General features: G+C 43.0%; 1 protein-coding gene across 3 annotated transcripts in view; it reads right to left on the bottom strand.

The window, feature by feature from the left end:
• Positions 1-1076: 1076 nt before the first annotated feature.
• Positions 1077-23101, bottom strand: part of FAM114A1 (family with sequence similarity 114 member A1) — a 72833-nt gene continuing 50808 nt past the window's right edge. For all 3 annotated transcript variants that reach the window (XM_032853412.1, XM_032853431.1, XM_032853421.1), the window contains 7 exons: positions 19193-19316; positions 13663-13754; positions 11761-11922; positions 10210-10349; positions 7043-7115; positions 3120-3173; positions 1077-1417 (listed from right to left, as the gene is read on the bottom strand). In XM_032853412.1, coding sequence (XP_032709303.1) covers positions 1292-1417; positions 3120-3173; positions 7043-7115; positions 10210-10349; positions 11761-11922; positions 13663-13754; positions 19193-19316 — 771 coding nt within the window. In that variant the 3' untranslated portion in view covers positions 1077-1291. The remainder of the gene's footprint in view (positions 1418-3119; positions 3174-7042; positions 7116-10209; positions 10350-11760; positions 11923-13662; positions 13755-19192; positions 19317-23101) is intronic.

Consider the following 23101-nt stretch of genomic DNA (forward strand, 5'->3'; position numbering starts at 1 on the left):
TTTTCTGCCCTTTAGAAACCATGATGGTATTGACCATTGCTGAGTGTGGTCTGTGTATTTACAGACTATCTTGCTTCAGATTGAAAGATACAGTTTGGGGGTCTGCTGTGTTGAGATCCCTCTAATTTTCTATTTGAATGTTTCCAAGCTTTGTAATTACCCCATCAGGTACTTAGTCATAATGAGTCAAGTTTAAACTGAATATGCTCTAGCACCCCCTTTTCATATATATTTTCTTTCTTTCTTTTTTTTTTTTAAGATTTTATTTATTTATCTGACAGAAAGAGATCACAAGTAGGCAGAGAGGCAGGCACAAAGAGAGGGGAAGCAGGCTCCCTGCTGAGCAGAGAGCCCAATGTGGGACTAGATCCCAGGACCCTGAGATCATGACCTGAGCCGAAGGCAGAAGCTTAACCCACTGAGCCACCCAGGTGCCCCCAAATATTTTCATCCCATACATCAAGTTTGGTGTCAAAAAGTACAAGGAGTATGGAAAAATACAATAATACATTGAAGGGCAGAACATTAAAAAAATTACCTCACTCTTCAAATTTTTTAAGGTTTAGAAAATCTGTTAGTATTTTTAAGCATTTTAAGAATTATTATAAACCTTCTTTTAGAGTATCTTCTGAGGGCATCTAGCTGGCTCAGTTGGTAGAGCATGTAACTCTTGATCTCAGGGTTGTGAGTTTGAGCCCCACGCTGGGTGTACAGATTGCTCCGAATGTCTGTCTTTACTGGGTTGAGATCATGTTCCTATTGTGAGCACACAGTAGAGCTCAATGAAAGCTTGTTTTCAGAATGAGTTACTATAAAGAGATACTTTTTCTCTTTTACCATAATAGGTAATATCTGTAAATAGTGTTATCTTTACCTATGATATTTATATAACAAAACTAAGTTCAGTATAAGAACTGATTTAAAGTAATACATAAAGAACGGGAAGTTAAAGGTGGGAAATTAAAGGATTAAAAAAAAGAAGTCTAGGATCTGCCTGTGAATTTCTCAATATAACATGCTTGGCCAGGAAAACAGAAATGAATACTGGTGAATGAACTTCAAATGAAGGGCAGGTATCAATATAAAGCCATGTAAATTTAAATTAACGTAAAGAAAACACAATTATTTGTAAAACCACCATATACAGTAAGAGACAGGATGCTTTCTTTCAACTTGCATTCTCCATACTGTCCGTGCAAAATTGCTCGTGGAGTCCTCCAAGGGGCGTCTGGGGCCAGATGTGGAGAAAACATCTGGTACATCTTGAAGCCATGTGGCCTGCCCACCCTCTTTAACTGGATGGAGTCTGGCCAGGTCCTGGCTGTGCTTCTGAGCCAGCCGTCTGGAGGTGTGAGACCTGCAGCACAGGCAGCAGCAGCTGGAGGGCGTCCTGGATGTACGTGGTGCTGTTGCAGCCCTGAGAGGAGGGAGACACGTGCTTGAAGCGCTGCCTTCAGGGTTCAGTCCTGACAATTCCTCCCTCCTGATAACGGTCCCTCTCTTCAAACCTCAGAATCTCTTATAATATGCTCCCCTTAATGCTGGTGCTTAAAGCAAATGTAAACCTGCTCCTTTGGATGGAATGCATTCAGCTCTCTAACAGAGAGAATTTACTCCACGCGAGGCAAATCATTTCCATCGATTTGGAGGGTACATGAATATGTGTGCATTCATGACCCAGTATGTCTGGTCTTGCCCATCCTTCTCCCAGTCCAAGCCCACTGTCCTGAAATAACACAAAAGCATAGGGTGCAGGAAGCCCTAGTGTGGGCTAGAGCGTGGGATGCATAAAGGGAGCTGGAGATATTATGGCGCAATTATTCATGGCCAGTCCCTGAAGGCTGTCCTCCCGCTCATGTCAGTCTTTTCTACTTGGCTTGGCTATTTGGTGTTGCCATTCGTGTTCGGTGGTACCCTAATGTACAGCAGTGGACAGAGAGGCCAATTAATGTTTCAGGTCACTAAGTCATAAGAAAACTCCCGCCGGGGAAATGAATCAACACTTGACCACGTATTCTTCACGACTGACATAGTAAATTAATTGGCTGATGCCTTCTGGGTGGCCGGGGGAGATATATTCTTGTTCCACAGTCTGCCTCTGACTGCCTGGCCTTCCTCTTAGCTGGGTCCCCCAGAGCCTTCCCCTCCGGCTCCTTGTCCCTGCTAGTTGACCTCACCCCCCACCACATGGCAGTGTCCCAAATGGTGACACTTGATGCCACTGCTTTGTTATATTTGTATCTTGGTAGTTTTCCTTAACATTAAGGCCAATTCCCACAGATGTCACTATAAGGATAGAGGGAGCCTTCCCTGACTTACATTTGGTAATTTCCAAACGCTGCAACTAACAGGCAACTTCAGCGTATACAAAAAAACTGCTGGATATGCCTTGCTCACGTTCAAACTTCACCCCTTAACACCCATGGTTTCAGCTGGGTGCCCTGGGGCTACAGATGGGCCAGTTCCTTAGAGTGAGGCCTGTCATGGAAGGTTTTCCTCCACCAGCACAGGTGGAACACTGCAAGAATGACACCTCCCAGGCCTATTTTCTTCTCTCTTATGTCACTACTTCTGGCAAGACCCCAGTGGTCTACGGACAGCTTCATAGCAGTGTTACTCAGTCCTGGTGAGCTGGCAGGCCATGGAGTGAGCGAGTGGTCTCTGAGGACAGAGCCTCCGGTCACTCAACAGGCAGACGCTGACCCGGCTACTCTGAAGCTTAGACCCAGCTACACCACAGGTTCTCACGCATGAGGAGAAGCGCCCATTTTTACAGAAATCATCAAGCAAGAAGCCCTCGTTGCAGCCACTAATCAGAGTGTTAAATCTGGTGTGAAACTTGGTAGTAGAAATGTGCTTCTGCCGGAGGAAACAGGAACAGAAATAACATGCAAGCTTAGCGTTTTCTCTTTATAATCAGGAATTCTTGAAAATTAGGGATTGTTGTTTCACCCCATGGCTTAACAGCTGGTTGGGCTACACACATGTACTCAAAAAAAGGCTGTTGATGGTAAGATTTAGAATTGCAATAACACTCACTGCCTGGGAAAAGGACAAAAAAAAAGTAGCTGTAACATTTGCTTTGATTCAGAAGCACTTTCTCTCTGGGGGCCACTTACCTCTAACAAGACGCTATTGATCATGGGGTTAAGGACCTCGGCCTTCTTGTCGCTCTGTGGAATCAAAAGAAAGAAATTGACAGATTAGGTGCTCCTACTATAAGGCTTGCCATGTGAAATGTCGTATGCTGGCTTTGTCGAGGGATCTCTTAAAGAGGAAGGCGAGGAGACGCAGGCTGCTTATTATAGGCCAGGCTTCTCATTTAATTTTGACAGGAATCCTAGTAGGTAGGGAGGTACCGTGATAACCGTAATTTAGAAATGAGAAACTAGGAATCAGGAAGGTTGAGGAACTTGTTTAAGGTCACACAGCTAGAAATTTAAACACAGATGTTTTTAACTATCGAAAGCTTGTAGCCCATCTGGGATTATAGAGGGTGAGTGAGGCTGAGTCCTACAAGCACAGTCTCTACTGTAAATGTTGCTGTTTTGTTTATCATGATCTTTTTGCATTCATTTTCATTTCTTAAATTTTACATCAGAATATCTATCTGGATGACTGATGTTGTTTCTTTGTGTGGGGCGGGGTAATTTTTAAAATTTTGCAGGTGAGTTAAGTACCTTACTGACCCATCTAGTCCCAGCCCCAGTCCGTAGCCTTATTTTCTTTCTTGTTTTAAATGCAAAGATGGGTATTTTGTTATAGGGTATATTTTCCAGATTAGCAGCAAAAATAACATATTCTTTTTTAAAATGATCTTTTTCTTAATTCCTTTTTTTTTTCTTTTTAAAGATTTTATTTATTTATTTACTTGACAGAGAGAGACACAATGAGAGAGGGAACACAAGAAGGGGGAGTGGGAGAGGGGGGAGCAGGCTTCCCCCTGAGTAGGGAGCCCGGTGTGGGTCTTGATCCCAAGACCCTGGGATCATGACCTGAGCCAAAGGCAGCCACTTAATGACTGAGGCACCCAGGTGCCCCTTAATTCTTCTTTTTTTAAAATAAAAAGATTTATTTATTTATTTTAGAGAGAGAGGGAAAGGGAGAAATCATGCTCTCTCTTGTGCACCAGCAGCAGGGAGGGGCAGAGGGAGCAGAATACAGAAAACCCTCAAGCTGACTCCCAGTTGAGTGCAGAGCCCTACATGGGGGTGCATCCCAGGACCTGAGATCATGATCTGACCTGAAATCAAGAGTCTGCCGCCTAACTGAATGAGCCACCCAGGCGCCCTGAAATTAACCATTCTTCAATATCACTTCCAGACAGATCTGCAGATTCCAATTTGCAAACCATGAGTATATGTAAAGCCTGATGTTAAGTAGGTGTCCAAAAAGTGAGAGCTAGAGCTACTATCATTATTATTATTTTCACTATTAGTCTATCAATCAACAGTCTTCTCTAAGCGTTCACTCTACTCTTAGACAATAAATAATTCAAGAGACTGGAAAGAGAGAGGGCAAGTTTAATAGGCTGGTTTTCCTTACTGTACCCAGGAGACTTTATGGTAAACAAAAGTATATAGATTAAATATATCTTTTCAGAGCAGCAAATTTCCATCAACACTGCTCTACTGAGGGCAAAGTAATACCTTACTGGGGAAACCACAATGGAGTCTTGGGGAAACACTTGTTAAAAACCCAGTCATTTCAGTAACTAACCAGAAAATCCATTATGGTATCTGCTTTCATGTTTATTTGATTATCAATAAACCTTTAAAATATAATCAAAATGAGGGCAATAAAATGACATTGGTTTTCAGAATCAATGAGATGTGCAAGCCATTTAAATGGAGTCTGGAGAGCGACTCATTAACTTCAAGTTATGAATAATGGCTGTTTCAGAGAACAGAAACCTGATATCCATGATTCATCCCAGCACAAGATTGGGGGTGTTGCAGTGACGGGATGACATTTCAGTAAACTCTGTTTAGCTCTAGCCTTTTCTTTCTCCAAAGCGGTAACCTGTGTCTTCTGGATTTTGTGTGCAGAAACACCAGTACACATGTACAATATACGTGTGTACATGGGTGTAAGCGCAAGTGCACACCCAGTTGCTAGAGCCTCACTACTCAGAATGTACTATGCAGAATCTCAGTCCTCATCCCCGGCCAATGGGCTCAGAACTTGCGTTTTAACAAGTTCTTTGGGTGATGTGTACTGTACTGGAAGACAACAGGTCAAAAGAAATGGGAAGCAACATCTGAACACTACCCATGACTGTAAATAAAAGGATGTCCACAAGTCAGAGAAACCATATCTCTCTCTCTCTCACAAACACACACACACACACACACACACAACACCGCTAGATGGCCAAAGAGAAACCAACAGTTGGCCACCTGTCCGATGGGCGGCCACCTGGGATGTGAGAGATCAGTTGAGAGGGCTGGGGGCATCAGTCATCCCTTCGGGCTCCAGATTCCCACCTCCAGAACTGGGGGAAGAGCAAGCAGAGGGTACAGAGAGCCTTGGGAAGCCGGGTGGTTGAGGCCGTCTCGTCCTGATTAAGACCTCACACATTTCTGTTAAACTTGGCAGTCTCACCCCACAGCCCACAGGGGCCAGTTACTCAGACAACACTGAGCACATGAATGCGTTTGATCACGCCTATCATATCCATGAACTTCTCTCTCCTGCCCATCACTCTGCCTACATACAGTGAAGCTCTCACTGCGGAAGCCCCCAAATTCTACAAGAACGAAAGCTCAGGTTTTGCGAAATAGGAGAAGCCAACCAGATTCCTTGACGACAGAGTGAATAGGTAGTAGATGATTCAGCCCTAATTAATTGAGTCGCTTCCCTGCTGACAGGTGTATAGTCATTTCTACTTCTTTTGAGGACTGCCCTTGGCCTTGGCGGGGGTGGAGTGGGGAAGTGAACCTCAACAGCCAGCTAGGTCTGCATGATAACATCCCGTCCCCAGTCACTACAGGCGATACCAAGAGGACCTGTGACCCACACTACTGAGTCCTGCAGCCTTCTCAGCCGGGAACCCCATATATGAATGGAAAGACACGAGGTCTGGGAAATACTACAACTGAGTCACGTGAATGGTGAGACTTTGGAGAGGGAATATGTATTCTGCCACTGAGTCCCCCCAGAGGGTCACTTTCCTCCACTGCCTTTAATAAAGTCCCTTTCCTGGTCGATTATGTAGAGCTCGTTTCTGTTCCTTCCTCTTAAAGGCTGAACTGAGTCCTCCCAGAGAGATACAGTGCAGTCCTGCCCTCCAGGACATCAGAATGGGCCCTTCCTGGGAGAGAGGGTCATTGCGGATGTCACGGGTTACAAGGAGCCTTTTCAAAGTCGTTCCCTGTGGAACAGAGACACTACTTGCATTGGTAAGTCTTTTATTTTGGTTCCACTTCAAGTGAAATAATAAAGAAACCTCTCACCTTGGGTGGCGTCCATACGCCAGGTTCTGAGGACAACAGTGAATGCGAATATTCAAAATTATTCTAGTAGAGATTTTTGAATTGGATCACAGGTATTAATTAATGAAAGGAACTTTCATTTGGCTTCCATTTGTTTATTTATTTGAGAGAGAGTACCAGCCGGGCGGAGGAGCAGAGGGAGACAGAGAAGCAGACTCTCTGCTGAGCCAGGAGCCCGACTCGGGACTTGATCCTAGGACCCCAGGATCATGACTTAAGCCAAAGGTAGACGCTTAACTGATTGAACCACACAGGCACCCCTGACTTCTTTTTAAACAAATAAAGAAAATTAGGCCCACAGATGTTTCAAAACCCACCTAATATCTTGTAAGTTGGAGATGGCAGGGTCAGGACTAGAACCCAGTCAGGTCAGAGCCCTAGACTACCTGTCCTGACAGAAGGTGCTCCTGGCCTGGTTTCGGGAGACATCATGGTGTAGTGTCTGTATACGGAGCTCTCAGAGAAGGCCTCCTGCACGTCTCCTCACACTTCCTCACAGACCCAGCTTCCATAAAGGGTGGGAGAAAGAATCAGTATTAGACACTTACCCCAACAGTGGTTAAAAAATTCATAAACTTCTTTGATAAGGAGGCCACTTCTTTACACATCGCAGTAGTTAATCTGAAAGGAAAAAAAAAGTGGTTTTGGGGGACTTTCCATCAGATAAAATAATTTAACCCTCAAGACAATGGCTGGTATTGATACCATATTCCATTTAAAAGAACACACACAAATTTGAAGGTGTTTTGTGGAAATGTGTTCCCCAACAATCTTCCATGACTCACGATCACCCTTGAATCGAATCCTGGTTTCCTCGGCATGTGTAGTTAAGGAATAATTGCCTAATTCACCCTACCTCTTTTTAGAATCAAAAGCACGTGCAGGAAAATTTGAGGCTTGAGCACCATATGTTTAGCAGTGTAAGCCTCTTGCCAAGTGAATTTTCTCTCGCTTTCTGGTCATTTTGAAATAATAATGAGCATTCACTGAGGTACTATGTCAAGTACTTTTTTTTTTTTTTTAAGCTTTTATTGATTTATTTGACAGAGGGAGTGGGAGAAGGAGGCTCTCCACTGAGCAGGGAGCTGACACAGGGCTCAATCCCAGGACCCTGGGATCATGACCTGAGCCGAAGGCAGATGCTTAACTGACTGAGCCACCCAGGTGCCCCATTAAGTACTTTAATATGAGTAATCATATTTAATCCTCATAGCGACCTTATGGATTACATTAATATCCCCATTTTATAGATGATAAAACTGGCGCTTAAGAAAGCTAAGCAACTTTTTTTTTTTTTTTTTAAATAGGTCCTGTGCCCAACATGGGGCTTGAACTCATGACCCTGAGATCCAGTTGCATGCTCTAAGGACTGAGTCAGCCAGGCACCCTAAGAAGGTTAAATAACTTGCTTAGGACATGCTGGGATAGAGCTGGGATTCAAATTCAGATGTCTCTTGATTTCTTGATTACATTTTTTATTAGATGCCTTATAATAAAGTTTCTATAAAATCTGTTCTTAAGACTTATATCAAAACTCCCAAGTTCATTCTAGCCATTTGACTTGTAAGGATTTTCCCCAAGAAAATAATGCAAGACAGGTGCAATATTTAGCAAATATTGCTTTGATGACAAAAACTGAAAACAACCCAGTTAACGTAACGATGTGAATATTTGTTTTCTTTTATAATTTGTATATATGACTTTTATGAATAGTGGTTAAAATGCTGTTAGAAAAACAGTAACTCCAAGTCAAGAATCTTATATTTTAAAAGATATAGTGAAATCGGTAGAGCTAAGCTTTGTTTTGATAAATAGGGGTTCTAAGTCATGTTTTTTGGTTTGTTGAGCTCTATCTGTCCACCATCCCATCCATCCATCCATCCATCCATCCATCCATCCATCATCTATCCATCCAAAACTTATCTGCAGAAAGGGTCAGGAGTAAGGTCCAGGGATAGCCCAGAGCCATTTTGTCTATGTTCTTGGGCAGATGGGTGGAAAGGCACTTCTCATATAGACAAATGTGAGGTCTTGTTAGCTTTTGCTTGGCGCAGCTTGGCAGGGTTGGGATAATCTGGACTGGAAATCAGAGGTGCTAAGAGTAAGGTCCAACTATACAAACATGGGGACTTCTGAACACTCTCCCTTTACAAACAAGTACCACACACATATAAAGAGCACTTAGAGGTTTTCCTCTCTATTTGAAACTTCTCCTAATTTTCCCTTTCCTCTTCCTTCTATACACTAAGTACATATTTTTTCTAAGTCTATTAAGTGCAGGATTTCGTAGCTCTTCTAATATCTTTGATTTTCATATGTTTAGGTAAGAACATCTAGACTCAGTGACACAAACTTACAAGTGAGGAGCAATCTACCAGCAGCACAGAGTTGCTAATACTGACTTTCTGGAAGGTTCTTTTTTTTTTTTTTAAGAGTTTATCTATTTATTTGACAGAGATCACAAGGAGGCAGAGAGGCAGGCAGAGAGAGAGGAGGAAGCAGGCTCCCTGCTGAGCAGAGAGCCCAACATGGGGCTCGATCCCAGGACCCTGGGACCATGACCTGAGCCGAAGGCAGAGGCTTTAACCCACTGAGCCACCCAGGCGCCCCTTCTGGAAAGTTCTTTGTTGAAACATCTGCTCCCCAATCGACGATGCCAAATGCAGTCATAAGCAAAGACGAGTCAGCTAGCAAAGTGAATGGGGGTGTTGCGATGCGTGTGTGTGTGTGTGTGTGTGTGTATCCATATATTTTTAGAAGGCTCTATTTTAATTCCTGTGTCTGTGTAGTAACGAGAAGGTGTTTGGATTCGTGCTAATTTTCTATATCATGCATAAAGCCATGAGCGTAAAGTTAATGGCTTGTTTTTTAGCTCCATACCAACTGTTTTCATAGAGGCTCCGTACCGACTATTTTCATGTATGTAAAGCCACATCGATACACATTTTTATTTCACTAGATCAACTAATCATAGTGGCTCCTATTTGTTGAAGAATCTAACATATGACGGCACATACGCACACACATGCCATCCACAGGGAACTGGCTTACATCACCAACCATCTTTGCCAGCATTCAGAGCTGGTGTCAGTCCCTAGGAACAGCAGGGGTGTGTTTGAATATCTTTGCAAAGCTGGCTGAGAAGTCACACTAAAAGATGTTCTTTCTCTATTCTTGTGGTGTGTTAAAAATGCAATTACCCGGGCGCCTGGGTGGCTCAGTGGGTTAAGCCGCTGCCTTCGGCTCAGGTCATGATCTCAGGGTCCTGGGATCGAGTCCCGCATCGGGCTCTCTGCTCAGCAGGGAGCCTGCTTCTCTCTCTCTCTCTCTCTCTCTCTCTCTCTCTGCCTGCCTCTCTGTCTACTTGTGATATCTCTCTGTCGAATAAATAAATAAAATCTTTAAAAAAAAAAAATGCAATTACCCCTAAAAGTCTGTACTTCTAAGACTTCAATCTGTGAAAATAAACACTTACCCTTGAATGCTTTAGTGTGTCTTTCCTTAAGCCTCTTCATAAATAATTCCTAATTATTATTCTTGCTAACATGATTCAGCTAAGAATCCTGTGAATCCTAAGAGAGTCTATTTCTTAAGATGACCACAGAACAACGGAATTAGTTGACTTATAATTTAAAACTTTAGCAGCCTAGGGGGCATGCGTGTGAATGGCACACATATATAACACCGGAAACTAAGAATTAAAAGTAACATTTACTTTATCAGAACTCTTGCTTGGTCCTGAGCTGGTTTTTCCTCTTCTTGCCCATGAAGAATTAATTCTGCTACTTTATGAAGCTGCTCGATACAGCGTGCTGTTACTTCTGCCAGACTTTCGATGCACAGCATATACACTTCCTGAAACAGATAAATGCAAGTAAGACAATTAACCACGGAGCAGAAGCTTTTTTAAAAAACCCTGTGATGTGGGCACATGGGTGGCTTAGTTGTTAAGCGTATGCCTTCGGCTCAGGTCATGATTCCAGGGTCCTGGGATAGAGTCCCACGTGGGGCTTCTTGCTGCACGGGAAGCCTGCTTCCCTCTCCCTCTCCCCCTGCTTGTGTTCCCTCTCTCATGGTGTCTCTGTCTGTCAAATAAATAAATAAAATCTTTACAAAAAAAAAAAAGATTAAAAAAAAAGATAAAAAAAAAAATCAAAAACAAAATCCTGTGATAGGGGGCGCCTGGGTGGCTCAGTCCATAGCGCAGGGGACTCTTGATCACAGAGTCGTGAGTTCAAGTCCCACATTGGGGGTAGAGTTTACTTAACAACAACTACCCTATAATGTTAAAAATATATATATAATTCTTTAAAAAAAAAAGGTCTGAAAAGTTTAACCAAAGGTTAGTGGGCATATCTGATACTCTTCTAAGGAGAAATGCTGTGCTAAAAAAGAAGTATTGCCAGGCCCCCAGGTATGTGGCAACCCTTACAACCATGTCCCTAGTTCTCAGAGAGACTCTGGGCACACACCAGGCAGGGGCTCAAAAATGCTTGTGGAAGGGCGACTAAATAAAGAAACCTCAATGGCCATTTCTCTTTACAGTGACTGAATTTACAAAGTTACTTTCCGGGGGTGCCTGGGAGCCTTGGTCGGTTAAGTACCCAACTCTCGGTTTTGGATCAGGTCACGCTTTCGCAGTTGTGGGATCAAGCCCCCCATTGGACTCTGCACTCAGCGTGGAGTCTGCTTCAGAGTCTCTCTCCCTCTCCCTCCCACTCACTCTCTCTCCCTCACAAATAAATAAATAAAATCTTAAGGAAAAAAAAAAACTTATTTTCTCTAAAATGAAAATTCAATGTAAAAATGAAGTCACTACACATTTTTGAACACAGGCAGGCTATAAATTATGCACACATTAATTTATTAAACTACAGAATAAAAACTGTGGCCATTAAATTTTTTGGGGGAAAAAAGCTTCAATTGCCTCATTAGTTTATGGGGCATAAAGACATTTTATAGTTACAAATTTGCATATCAGATGGAATTTTATCCTAATGATAAATCAATGATATTCTTGAAGATTTTTTTCCTTTAAATTAAAGCTCATAAAGCTCTGGAGGAAAACAACAACATCTATGCTAAGTCACGAACTGCCCTGGCATTGAGAAATTTTAGTGTTTATCACATTAATCCTCATATTTCTATACTGTTGAAACAGGGCGCAAATGAAAATGAAGTGGTTTCTCCTCACTCGAAATTCGGCTGCTAATAAAATTAAAGGCATATTACTGCTCTTCAGGTGGCCAAGCTCCAATAAATGTACCTCAACTGTCTTAGTTCTCCTTTCTTCCTTTTTGTCTTCTTCAGGATTTTCTGGTTTCTCTTCCGTCTCTTCCTCTCCAGTGTTCTCCTCTGACTGTTCCGCCATATTTATGGACACCGTGGCCTCATCTTCTTCTACCCAGTCATGAGCTTTCTTCATGGCCTGTGAAGCCCCCACCAAGCCAAAGCAAATTATTCGTTATGCAAATCTGGAGACTAAGACATTCCAATCCCAAGACTAATGTTGCCCTCCACCTTCTGGGGTGATTCTACAACCTTCAAAAAGTTGATGCAGGCAAATCCTTAGTCTCCCTAAAAACACCTTGTTGGTGCTTTCTGGTGACTCTCAAGTAAGGAAAGGGGCCAGAACAGAAAGGAAGGATGGAGAGAACACTGTGGACCCTTTTCAGAGATCACTGTAAAAGGATACACGGATTAAGAATAAAAATGACAGTGACCTTGAAAGAGTGATAGTATATTTTTCACTTTTCATGACCAACTATAAAAGAATAACCGTTCTCTCTCTCTCTCTCTCTCTCTCTATATATATATATATATATATATATATATACACACAGGCGAGAGATTTAGCCAGGGTCATTGCTGAAGCAAATTTCCTCATTTGATATGTCTCATGAAGCCCTTAATGTTTCATGAACCTAATAATGTATGACACGGGGAGGATGAAGAATGGCTCAGCTCTTGCCCAGTCACTCAGGGGAAGGAGAGGTGCCGTTGTGAAGACCAGGGGCTGCTCTGTCACTAATTTTGTTTCACGAATACAGGCAGAGCAACCTGTGGCCGAAGGCATTACGGCTCACGTGACCAAGCAGAGCGACCTCCCTTCCCTGTTACTCCCTGCATCCAGAAAGGGCAGCTCATCCCCCTTTTATCATTACAGCCTAAAGCTGTTTGCTTAAGTGCAAGCTATGTCTGGGTTTATGTTAAACTTGCTTCTCCTCTTCAAGCTCACCTGCTTTTTGTCAACAAGCCAGTGGCACCTCGGAGGCACCACGGGATCCACGCACGTGCGCGCGCGCGCGCGCGCACACACACACACACACACACACACACACACACACATTCTGTCTCTCTCTCTCTCTCTCCCCAAGCAGGGGCAGGTGCTGCGCGGAGATGAATGAGGCAATTTCCCTGCTGTGTTCAAGTCACTGACCTGTCAGAATCGGTGACCTCTATCCGAGATAAAGAAATTACTCATGTCTCCCCCTCATTGTCTCATCCTGCCCTTTCCTCACCTGCCTTGATAAGTGTTACCTGTGTTCCCTACCGCTTGCTAAAGAGAAGGGAAAAAGAGAGAGAGTGAACAGGAAAAAGAACGCAGTTCTAAGTAATTAATAATGAATGCCCTCATTAAGAAACTCTACCGCAAGACCTTATACTAACTCACAAAACATACAATTAGAAGCAGCCAGAGTGACAAGGCTGGATCGTTCTAGGACACCGCGTGGCACCGGCATTAGGGGTGGGGTATTGGGGAGGAAACGCGTGGCTGACCTGGTTGATGGGCTTCTCTCTGCCTCATTCTGACTCGTCACCCCCGCGGGGGTAAGGAAGATGGAATTTGCAAAAGCCCTTTGGTGAGCCTGCACCCCTCTTCCCCTTTGCGGAAGATACCCATAGCTCCGATATACAAGTCTACCTTGAGGAGAAGTGACTTGTTCAAGGTCACAGGGTAATTACTAGTGACCTGTTGCATGTTCCCTCCCATCACAATTCACTGTGTGGCCCCTGGGGATCTTAATCACCGACATCATACTCTCCTCCCCTCGTGTGCCATTTGGGGCTTGGGGTTTGTCCATTTCAGGTGGATCACTTGAATTTTTAGAACCAATACCCTAAAAAGAGCAACAACAATAAAAACTCTGATGTAGACAGTGCTGACCTTATTGAGCTTATCAGGCGTGGCCGCGACGTGTAATTCAAAGAGAAGTTCTGTAAGCGTGCTAGCAAATTCTTCTCCCTTTTCCTCTGAGGCTGGAAACAGAAAATGACAGAAGTCGGAAGCGTGATTTTTTTTTTCATCCTTCAATATGTGGCAGTTCCCCTGACCTTACAGCCTGCAGTCAGAGTCAAAGTGGGGGGCTCAACAGTCACCCCCCCCCACTCCCCGCCTGCCAGAGGGCAGCTTAGGAGCACCCGCTTAGAAGGACGACAGTCAGGCAGCCAGCCGCTGCCGCCATGCGAGGGGCTGCCCGAGGCTCGTGTTGTTTGAAGCTCTAGCTGAGGGGGGACCCTCAGGCTGGCCTGAAGGCCACATGAGGACAGGGAGGGAGTGATCGGTCTTGCTTGCAGCTGTACATAATCAGTAGCTATCTGCTGAACGAATGACTGAACGAACAAATGAATGATGTAGCTCAGGTCTAGAAGACCCGGACAACCATATATTTATGACCTGGAGAATTGCTGTGCTTAGCACTGCAACCCTAGTAATACCCACACCACCCTTTTACGGCCACAGAGCCACAGTGCTTAGCTAGCTGAACTCATCTCCACAAACCATATGCTGTCAGAAGTAATGACACTGCATCTCTGGAGAAATGTCCCGAGGTTTCTGGGGATACCTGTTGGCCCTATACTACTTCTTACTATGCTTCCCTCCAGATGGAAGCTGCCTAAGGACAGACATGATATTTGCTTCTGCTCATTCCTGGATTCGGAGTGTGTAACAGTGCCTGGAACATAAATGTTTAATAAATACTTGGTATATATTTAACAAACATTATTTATTCTAAGTATTTATTAAATAAGTATTTATTAAATAGTTTGTTGATAAATTGTTCATATAGAATAATATAGAGAGCACACAGATCATGGTCTGCATACTACAGCCTCAGATAAAAATAAATGGATATCACTGGTGGGCAATAGAGAGAGATTTTTAAAAATTACAATTCTATTTCTTTTTCTCATTTGTATCTGAGGGTTTAAGTCATTTTTAAAGTGCCCAAGTGCTGAAGAATTGATTGCACAGTGGGTTCACCACCAGTTTGTGTGTGTGGGGGGGAGATAAAAGCATCCTTCATCAGCCCTGATTACATCATCTGAAAATACTCTGGCTTATGTCAGTGGGTGAAGGCAGTAGCTTCAGGGACAACTAAGCCATGTGAGAAAACCCGTATCTAGCTTGGGTGTATGTGCTCTTTTCTATTTTACAGACAAAATGGCTAATTAGCAGCTTGTGAAGACAGCCAGGGGTAACCTGCAGGTCTTTGTTCACAACACTGGGCTTCATCACATCATCTAGAATCCGCATATTCTCGGGGGAGAGACAGATTAATAAACAGAATAGAGAAATAAAACACATATGTCAGATGGTAAGTTTTATGGAGAAGTATAAACCGAGGCAGAGGAACAGGGACGGCTGGGGGTCGGTCGGGAAACGAGAGGGTAACTGACAAGATGCCATTTGAGTAATGACCCGAAGGGAGGGGTGAGCAACACCAGATGGGGAGCGGGCAGAGCTGTCCAGCCAACTCGAAGTCCGGGAGGGAGTGTGCCCGGCTTGCTCAGGGGCAGCAAGGAGGCCAGGGTGGCCGCAGCAGGGGCGGGGAGGTGTGTACCTTGTGGGGGATGGAGACAGAGAGAGAGAGAGAGATGGGTGTCTTTGTTCAGGATGAAGCTGACACTAGCCAGTCATTATAACCCAAAGAGGTAAGTGTGCTGAGTGCACCGAATCTTACCCTCAGAGGGGTTGTTAAGAAGGCTTCCTGGAGGAGGTGATACATGAACCTAGTCTTCAAGAACGAGAAGACATTAACTACTTGCACAAAAGGAGAGATGGAGGGCTAGAGAGTCAGAGAGAGAGAGACAAAGCTGAGATCCTCTCTCTGCTGGGCAGAGGTCTTGGTCTCATCCTCTCTAGGAAGGCAAAGTAAGAGGGGGCAGGGACACACCTGGGTGGCATTGACTAAGGTCTTGCTCCAAATTACCTGGTCTTTCTCATTCTGTAGGAGGTAATACTGCAGGGCAGAAAGAGCCCCGGGCTTAATTGTGGCAGGTGTGGGTTTTTACCCCAGTTCCTGCATTCAGAGAATCTGTGGCCTGGGGCTAGTCATGGTTCTTCTTAGCTTCCATGTCTTCCTATAAATTTAGGATAATAAAACCCACCTATTGGGGCGCCTCAGTGGTTCAGTTGGTTAAGCCTCTGCCTCCCTCATGGGTGGTGATCTCAGGGTCCTGGGATTGAGCCCCTCGTCAGGCTCCCTGCTCAGTGGGGAGCCTGCTTCTCCCTCTCCCTCTGTCCTTCCCCCCTGCTTGTGCTCTCTCAAATAAATAAAATCTTTAAAATGCAAAATAAAATAAAACCCACCCATCTCAGCTGTAGCATTGCTGTAAGAGATCAAATAATACAGCAAATGTGAAAGTGTTTTGTAAACACTAAAGTTTTATCTAACTATATTGTTATGGGCGACAAAGATATAAACACAGGGAGATTAAAAATATCTGGGAATCATCAACACTAAACTCGGATGCAAGTAGTTTGTGTCACTCCAGCTTTTAAATGCTTTTTGTTCTAGAAAACAGAAAAGGACACATAACTTTTAGCACGTATTTTAGGGGAAAAAAATTACATAGAAAAATGGAAGTGGGTAAAAACAGATGATAAATAACGTTGCCACAAAGAACACCTATTACTACAGCACTTGGTTCGTACATATGGTCCAGATCTTCACCAAGGCAATAAAAATAGAAAATAGCCTTTTAAAAACCTCTTCACGATAGTGGTAAACCAAATTAGAGACCCATGGCAGTGTGATAAAATTACACGCTGCTGGAAAGACAAACAGGCAAATCATTAGCTAACACTATCAAACAGAGGAGCCCAAGGTTGAGTTTATCTAAAAATGACAGTTGGATACATTTTTCCAAGACTTGCAAATGAATTATTTAGGTGTTAAGAGGCTTTTAGGAATGTAAATGCTTACAAGGGGAAAAAAAAAAAAAGTGCATGGAATGCTTTGGTTTCTCCCAGAGTTTTCCTCCTGGCTTCTCCACTCACCCCCACTGGTGAAATCCTCTCTATGGCATTCAGATAATGCCTCCCCCTGGATGGAGCTGTCATGCTCCATCATAATTGGACTGATTTAATGACACCCCTGCTATTCTTTTCTCCTGGTAATCCTTTATGTGTTTGACATTTATTTATTAAATTAAGTTAATTAAAATTAATAGTGTTTTGATAATCTGGAGATGTCCTATGGGAAAATGGATATATTATGGGAGATAATAGGGTTCACTTATGGAGAGATAAATCAACCATTTCCTAAGCATTGTGTTCAGGACTTCATCATATATATATATATATATATATATATATATATTTTTTTTTTTTTTTTTTTTTTTTGTGGGGGGGGTTATAGGGGAAAAAAATCCCAATTTACTGAAGCTCATATTAAGACTGGAACACACTGCATATAGTAACATTTTCCATCTAGTAGTATCGAATCAAGGTTCCTCTCTAAGAAATTGTGCTAGCTGGGGATGCGTACTGCTTTAACTTGCACCTGCAACACTATCACTTTGAGGTTAGGAGAAATCTGGAATCTTTTTCTTATCCTTTCTGAATGACACACCCTATAGGATCCAGGTCTACCTCTGGCATCATGCAACCAAAGAGAAATAACCTGGATCTTTTTGGGTGATCGTTACTCTGGAAAACAGGCATCTCTCTTGGTTCATCTTGGGCCCATAATATTACCTGTATGAACTCTGACAGCCTGTGTCTTAGTTTCACATTATTAAAACAAAGGCAAGGCTGTCCTGCTTTGGAACTCTTGCAGAAACACACAAATGCTCAAAAACATTACTCTCCAATAGCCTCTTTCTATTCTTCAGTATAATTGAGCCTTCTATTTTGATGCCATGAGCATAAATCTCATTAGATGGAAGGCACATAAGGTCAGTACGGGAGACTAAAGTGGGAGATAGTATTTCAATAACAGTTTGCAAATGCTTAGAATAATTTTGCCCTGAGCATCGAGACTGAAGCCCTCAGTCCTTGTGTTTGAGCTTTGATTAAAGGTGTGCAGGGACGCCTGGGTGGCTCAGTTGGTTAGGCTGCTTCCTTCAGCTCAGGTCATGATCCCAGGCTCCCGGGATTGAGTCCCGCATCCGGCTCCTTGCTCATCAGGGAGCCTGCTTCTCTGACTGCCACTCTGCCTATTTGTGTTGTCTCTCTCTCTCTCTCTGACAAATAAATAAATAAATAAATAAAATCTTTAAAAAAATAAATAAAGGTGTGCAACACACTTGGGGAGAAAACACTTCCAGCTATTTGGTGGGGATGAACATGTGCAGTCACTACTCTGCATTTGGGTGATGAAAGCATGATCATAAAGAAAAGCTACAGTTTAGCCTACCTTTACTGTTTTCCCAGCATTGTTTTAGCACTTTAAAGAACAACACTGGTGAACATTTTTGAGCTGTTCTGTGGGCCAAACTCTGTAAAATACATCTTTACATACATTATCTAATTGGAGCCTCACAATATCCCTTGGGAATATGTATCCGTTTCTCCATTTCACAGGTGCAGATAATGAGTTTCAGAAAAGTTACATAACTTGTTGCAGGCCATGCGGCCAGTGAGTGGTGCACATGTTTCAAATGGACCTTGGAGTTGGGAGAAGCCAGCCTTGTGTGTCCCGTGGTTGCCTTGTGTGTCAGCATAACCCCAACAACCGTGCTTGCATGGCTAGGTGATGACATCAGTAAGAAATCACTCTCCATGTACAACGGCAAATGTTTTGCTATATTCTGCTCCTAAACGGGCAACTTAAAGCAATTCTTTTTTTTAAATTACCTTTGATATTTTTTTCTTTAAGATTTTTATTTGTTTATTTGAGAGCCAGGGCACCAATGTTGGGGGGTGGGGGAGGCAGAGGGAGTCGGGTTTCCCCCCTCTCAAGGAAGACTTGTTTGGCATGAAACAGGTCCTGGTCTCCTTGGGGGTCCTGTCACTGGGTGGCTGGAGACAGAGGGCAGGCCACTTACAAATACACCTTAATTCCTAAGTATAGGCATTAAAAATAATAAGAAAAGTATGCAAAGAAATCCATGGAGAGACCTGCCCACCGCATGCAGATAAACAATTAGATATCAGGGCATAAACTTCAATCACAGGGCCATACTCAGTGTGCCCCGTTCTCCACTGCTCTGTGTACCCATGTTTCATACGCACCTGCCGGGTGCCAGGAGCTGTGCTCCCACCAGGGCGATGAAGACACCTCCCACAGGAGTGCTCACCTGGAGAACGAGGGGACCACAGAGCCCCGTGGCCAGCTCCGGTCATGGAGCAGGTGCACAGAGCACTTTGGAAGCGAGGAGGAGGAGCTCTTGAATGAAAGCACCCCCTGTTCAAAGGGTTGTCTTTATGAACCGCCTGTTTGGCAGTTTAACTGATGATTTTCCTTTACCTTGTTCTTCTTGACTCTCTTCATTCTCTAATTCTTTGGCTGCAAAGATGTCTTTAATGGAAATCAGGTCGTTTTTTAAGAGTTCCAGCTTCTCTCCACTGAGGGATGCTAAAAATGACTGAACCTGAAAAAAGAAATGGGTCAGCGTAACTGTCATCTTGTTTTCCCGTTAATCATGTTTACGAGGGGCTGTTGCCAGTTCTGCTGGGACTGAGGGGATTTGGTGGTGTGGGGGCAAGGCTGGGTGGAATGCTGGATTTACTGCCTATTAACTGGGTGCCTTTGGGTGAGTGACATACGCCCCCGGGGCCTCAGTTTTTAAAATTTTAACATGAGAACCACACTTCATTGGGATCCTTTGTGAGGGTAAATGAAACAGCAAATATGAATGTTACACAGGTGCAAACAGAAGAAGCTAAATAAATTTGGCTGTAGCCCTTCTAGCCTCGTGGGTAAAAACACCTGTGCTGTCAACTCTGAATTCAAATATGAGCCCTCACTGATGAATTATGTGCCCTCAGGTAATTTATTTAAACTTTCCTTCCTTATCTGTAAAATGAGGATGGAATACCATCTACCTTGGAAGGTTATTTTGAGGATTCAGTGAAATAATGTACTTAAAAGTACTTGTAGAGGGAGGAACAAGATGGCGGAGGAGTAGGAGACCTAAACATCATCAGGTCCCAGGAGTTCAGCTAGATAGTTATCAAACCATTCTGAACACCTACAAACTCAACAGGAGATAGAAGAGAAGAAGAGCAGCAATTCTAGGAACAGAAAATCAACCACTGTCTGGAAGGCAGGACGTGTGGAGAAGTGAATGTGAAGCTTCATTTGGGAAGACAGACTGCGGGGGGAGGGGCTGGCTCCCTGCAAGCGGTGGAGCAATGGAGCACAAAATCAGAACTTTCGGAAGTTTGTTCCACTGAGGGATGTAGCTCCAGTGGCTAAGCGGGGGGTGGAACACTTGCAGGGACAGTGTGGTCTCAGGACCCTCGGGGTCACAGAAAGACTGGGGGTACCTGAGTGTGGCAGAGCTCCCAGGTATCTGAGGGGGGAATCTGGCTGTAGAGACAGAGTCCCATGAGGGGGGCTCTCAGATCAGGGTTACCTTAAACCATGATCCAAGGCACAGTCAGGCCACTGCTCCTCAAGCAGGGATCCCACAAGTGGCAGAGCCGGGGAGAACCCCTCCTTCCTCCTCTTGGGGGAGCGGCACAGGAGCATGCAGCAGGAATCTGCTGGGTTTGGAGACTCCAAACAGGGTCATGCACCAGAGATAGAAACGCTCAGTCACAGGTTGGGTGAGCTTGCAGTGTGGCCAGAGACCAAGGAGAAGGGAGGGACTGACTGCTTTTCTCTGAGGGCTCACTGAGGAGTGGGGCCCTGAGCTCTTGGCTCCTCCCAGGGAGATTGGGAAGCCGCCATTTTCATTCCCGTCCTCCAGAGCTCTATGGAAAATGTTCAGGGAACAAAAGCTCCCGAGAGCAAAACTGAGCAGACTGCTTAGCCTGGCCCCTGGCAAGGGTGGTACAATTCTGCCTCAGGCAAAGACATTTGAGAATCACTGCAACAGGCCCCTTCCTCAGGAGATCAGTAAGAACATCTAGGCAAGACCAAGTTCGCCCATCAATGAGAACTGCAGAATCCCAGAGCTAGGGGAAAGCAACACATACAATTCATGGCTTTTTCCCCATGATCCTTTAGTCTTTCAAAGTTAAATTTTTTAAATTTTATTTTTTTCTTATTCTATTTTAAAAATTTTTTCCTCTTTCATATTTTAATGTTTTTTAACTATTTTATCTTATCAATACCTTTTTAAAAATCTTTTAAAATTTTCATTATTATAGTCATATTTTATCCCTTCATTATATTTAGGTTTATTTTTTGTATACATATAGTTTTTTTTTTCTTTAAAATTTTGGGATACATTTTCTTCTAATTGATCAAAATATACCCTAAATCTAGCACATGGCTTCATTCTAGTCTCCAGCCTGATCACATTCTATCCTCTTTTTTAAAAATTCTTTTCTCAACCAACTTCTTATCTTACCAATTCCTTTTTTAGACTCTTTTTAAATTTTCATCTTTACAGTCATATTCCATCCGTTCATCATTTTTACCCTTATTTTATATATATATATAAGTTTCTCTTTCTTTAAAATTTTGGGAGGTAGTTTCTTTTAACAGACCAAAATACACCCAAAATCAAGTGTGTGGCTCTGTTCTATTCACCAGTCTAATATTATATATATATATATATATATATACACACACACACACATATATATGTATGTATATATATACACATATATATGTATACATATATATACACACACATATATATATATATATTTTTTTTTCCTTTCTTTCCCCCCCCTTTCTTCTCTCCCCGGTTTCAGGTCTCTTGTGATTTGTTTAGTGTATATTTTTCTGGGGCATTGCTACCCTTTTAGTATTTTGTTCTCTCATTCATCTATTCTTATCTGGATAAAATGACAAGGTGGAAAAACTCACCACAGAAAAAAGAACAAGAGGCAGTACCAATGGCTAGGGACCTAATCAATACAGACATTAGTAATATGTCAGAACAAGAGTTCAGAATGATGATTATCAAGGTGCTAGCTGGGCTTGAAAAAAGCATGGAAGATACTAGAGAATCTTTTTTGGAGAAATAAAATCCCTTTCTGGAGAAATAAAAGAACTAAAATCTAACCAAGTTGAAATAAAAAATCTATTAAAGAGGTGCAATAAAAAATGGAGGCTCTTACTGCTAGGATAAATGAGGCAGAAGAGAGAATTAGTGATATAGAAGACCAAAGAATAAAGAAGCTGGGCAAAAGAGAGACAACTACTGGACCACAAGGGGAGAATTCAAGAGATAAGTGATACCATAAGATGAAACAATACTGGAATAAGTGGGATCCCAGAAGAAGAAGAAGAAAGAGAGAGAAGGGCTGAAGGTATATTGAAGCAAATTATAGCAGAGAATTTCCCTAATTTGACAAAGGGAACAAGCATCAAAATCCAGGAGACACAGAGAACTCCCCTTGAAATCAATAAAAATAGGTTAATACCCCGTCATCAAATGGTAAAAGTTACAAGTCTTAGTGACAAAGAAAAAATCCTGAAAGCAGCTTGGGACAAGAGGTCTGTAACATACAATGGTAGAAATATTAGATTGGCAGCAAACCAAACCACAGAGACCTGGCAGGCCGGAAGGGACTGGCTTGATATATTCAGAGCACTAACCAAGAAAAATATACAGCCAAGAATACTATATCCAGCTAGGCTGTCATTGAAAATAGAAGGAGATGGGGCACCTGGGTGGCTCAGTGGGTTAAAGCCTCTGCCTTCGGCTCAGGTCGTGATCTCAGGGTCCTGGGATCGAGCCCTGCATTGGGCTCTCTGCTCAGCAGGAAGCCTACTTCCTCCTCTCTCTCTGCCTGCCTCTCTGCCTACTTATGATCTCTGTCTGTCAACTAAATAAAAAAAAAAAAAAAGAAAGAAAATAGAAGGAGAGATAAAAATCTTCCAGGACAAACAAAACTAAAAGAATTTGCGAACACCAAACGATCCTTACAAGAAATATTGGAAGGGTCCTCTAGACAAAGAGAGAGCCTAAAAGTAACAGGCCAGAAAGGAATAGAGACAATATACAGTAAGAATCACCTTACAGATACTACAATGGCACTAAATTAATATCTTTCAATAGTTCCCCTGAATGTAAATGGGCTAAATGCCCCAATTAAAAGACACAGGGTATCAGAATGGATAAAAAAACAAGACCCATCAATATGCTGTCCACAAGAAACTCATTTTAGACCCAAAGACACCTCCATATTTAAAGTGAGGGGGTGGAAAACAATTTACCATGCTAATGGACATCAGAAGAAAGCTGGGGTGGCA

Source organism: Lontra canadensis, unplaced genomic scaffold (assembly GCF_010015895.1).
Source record: "Lontra canadensis isolate GAN:19392208 unplaced genomic scaffold, GSC_riverotter_1.0 scaffold1, whole genome shotgun sequence".
NCBI lineage: Eukaryota > Metazoa > Chordata > Mammalia > Carnivora > Mustelidae > Lontra > Lontra canadensis.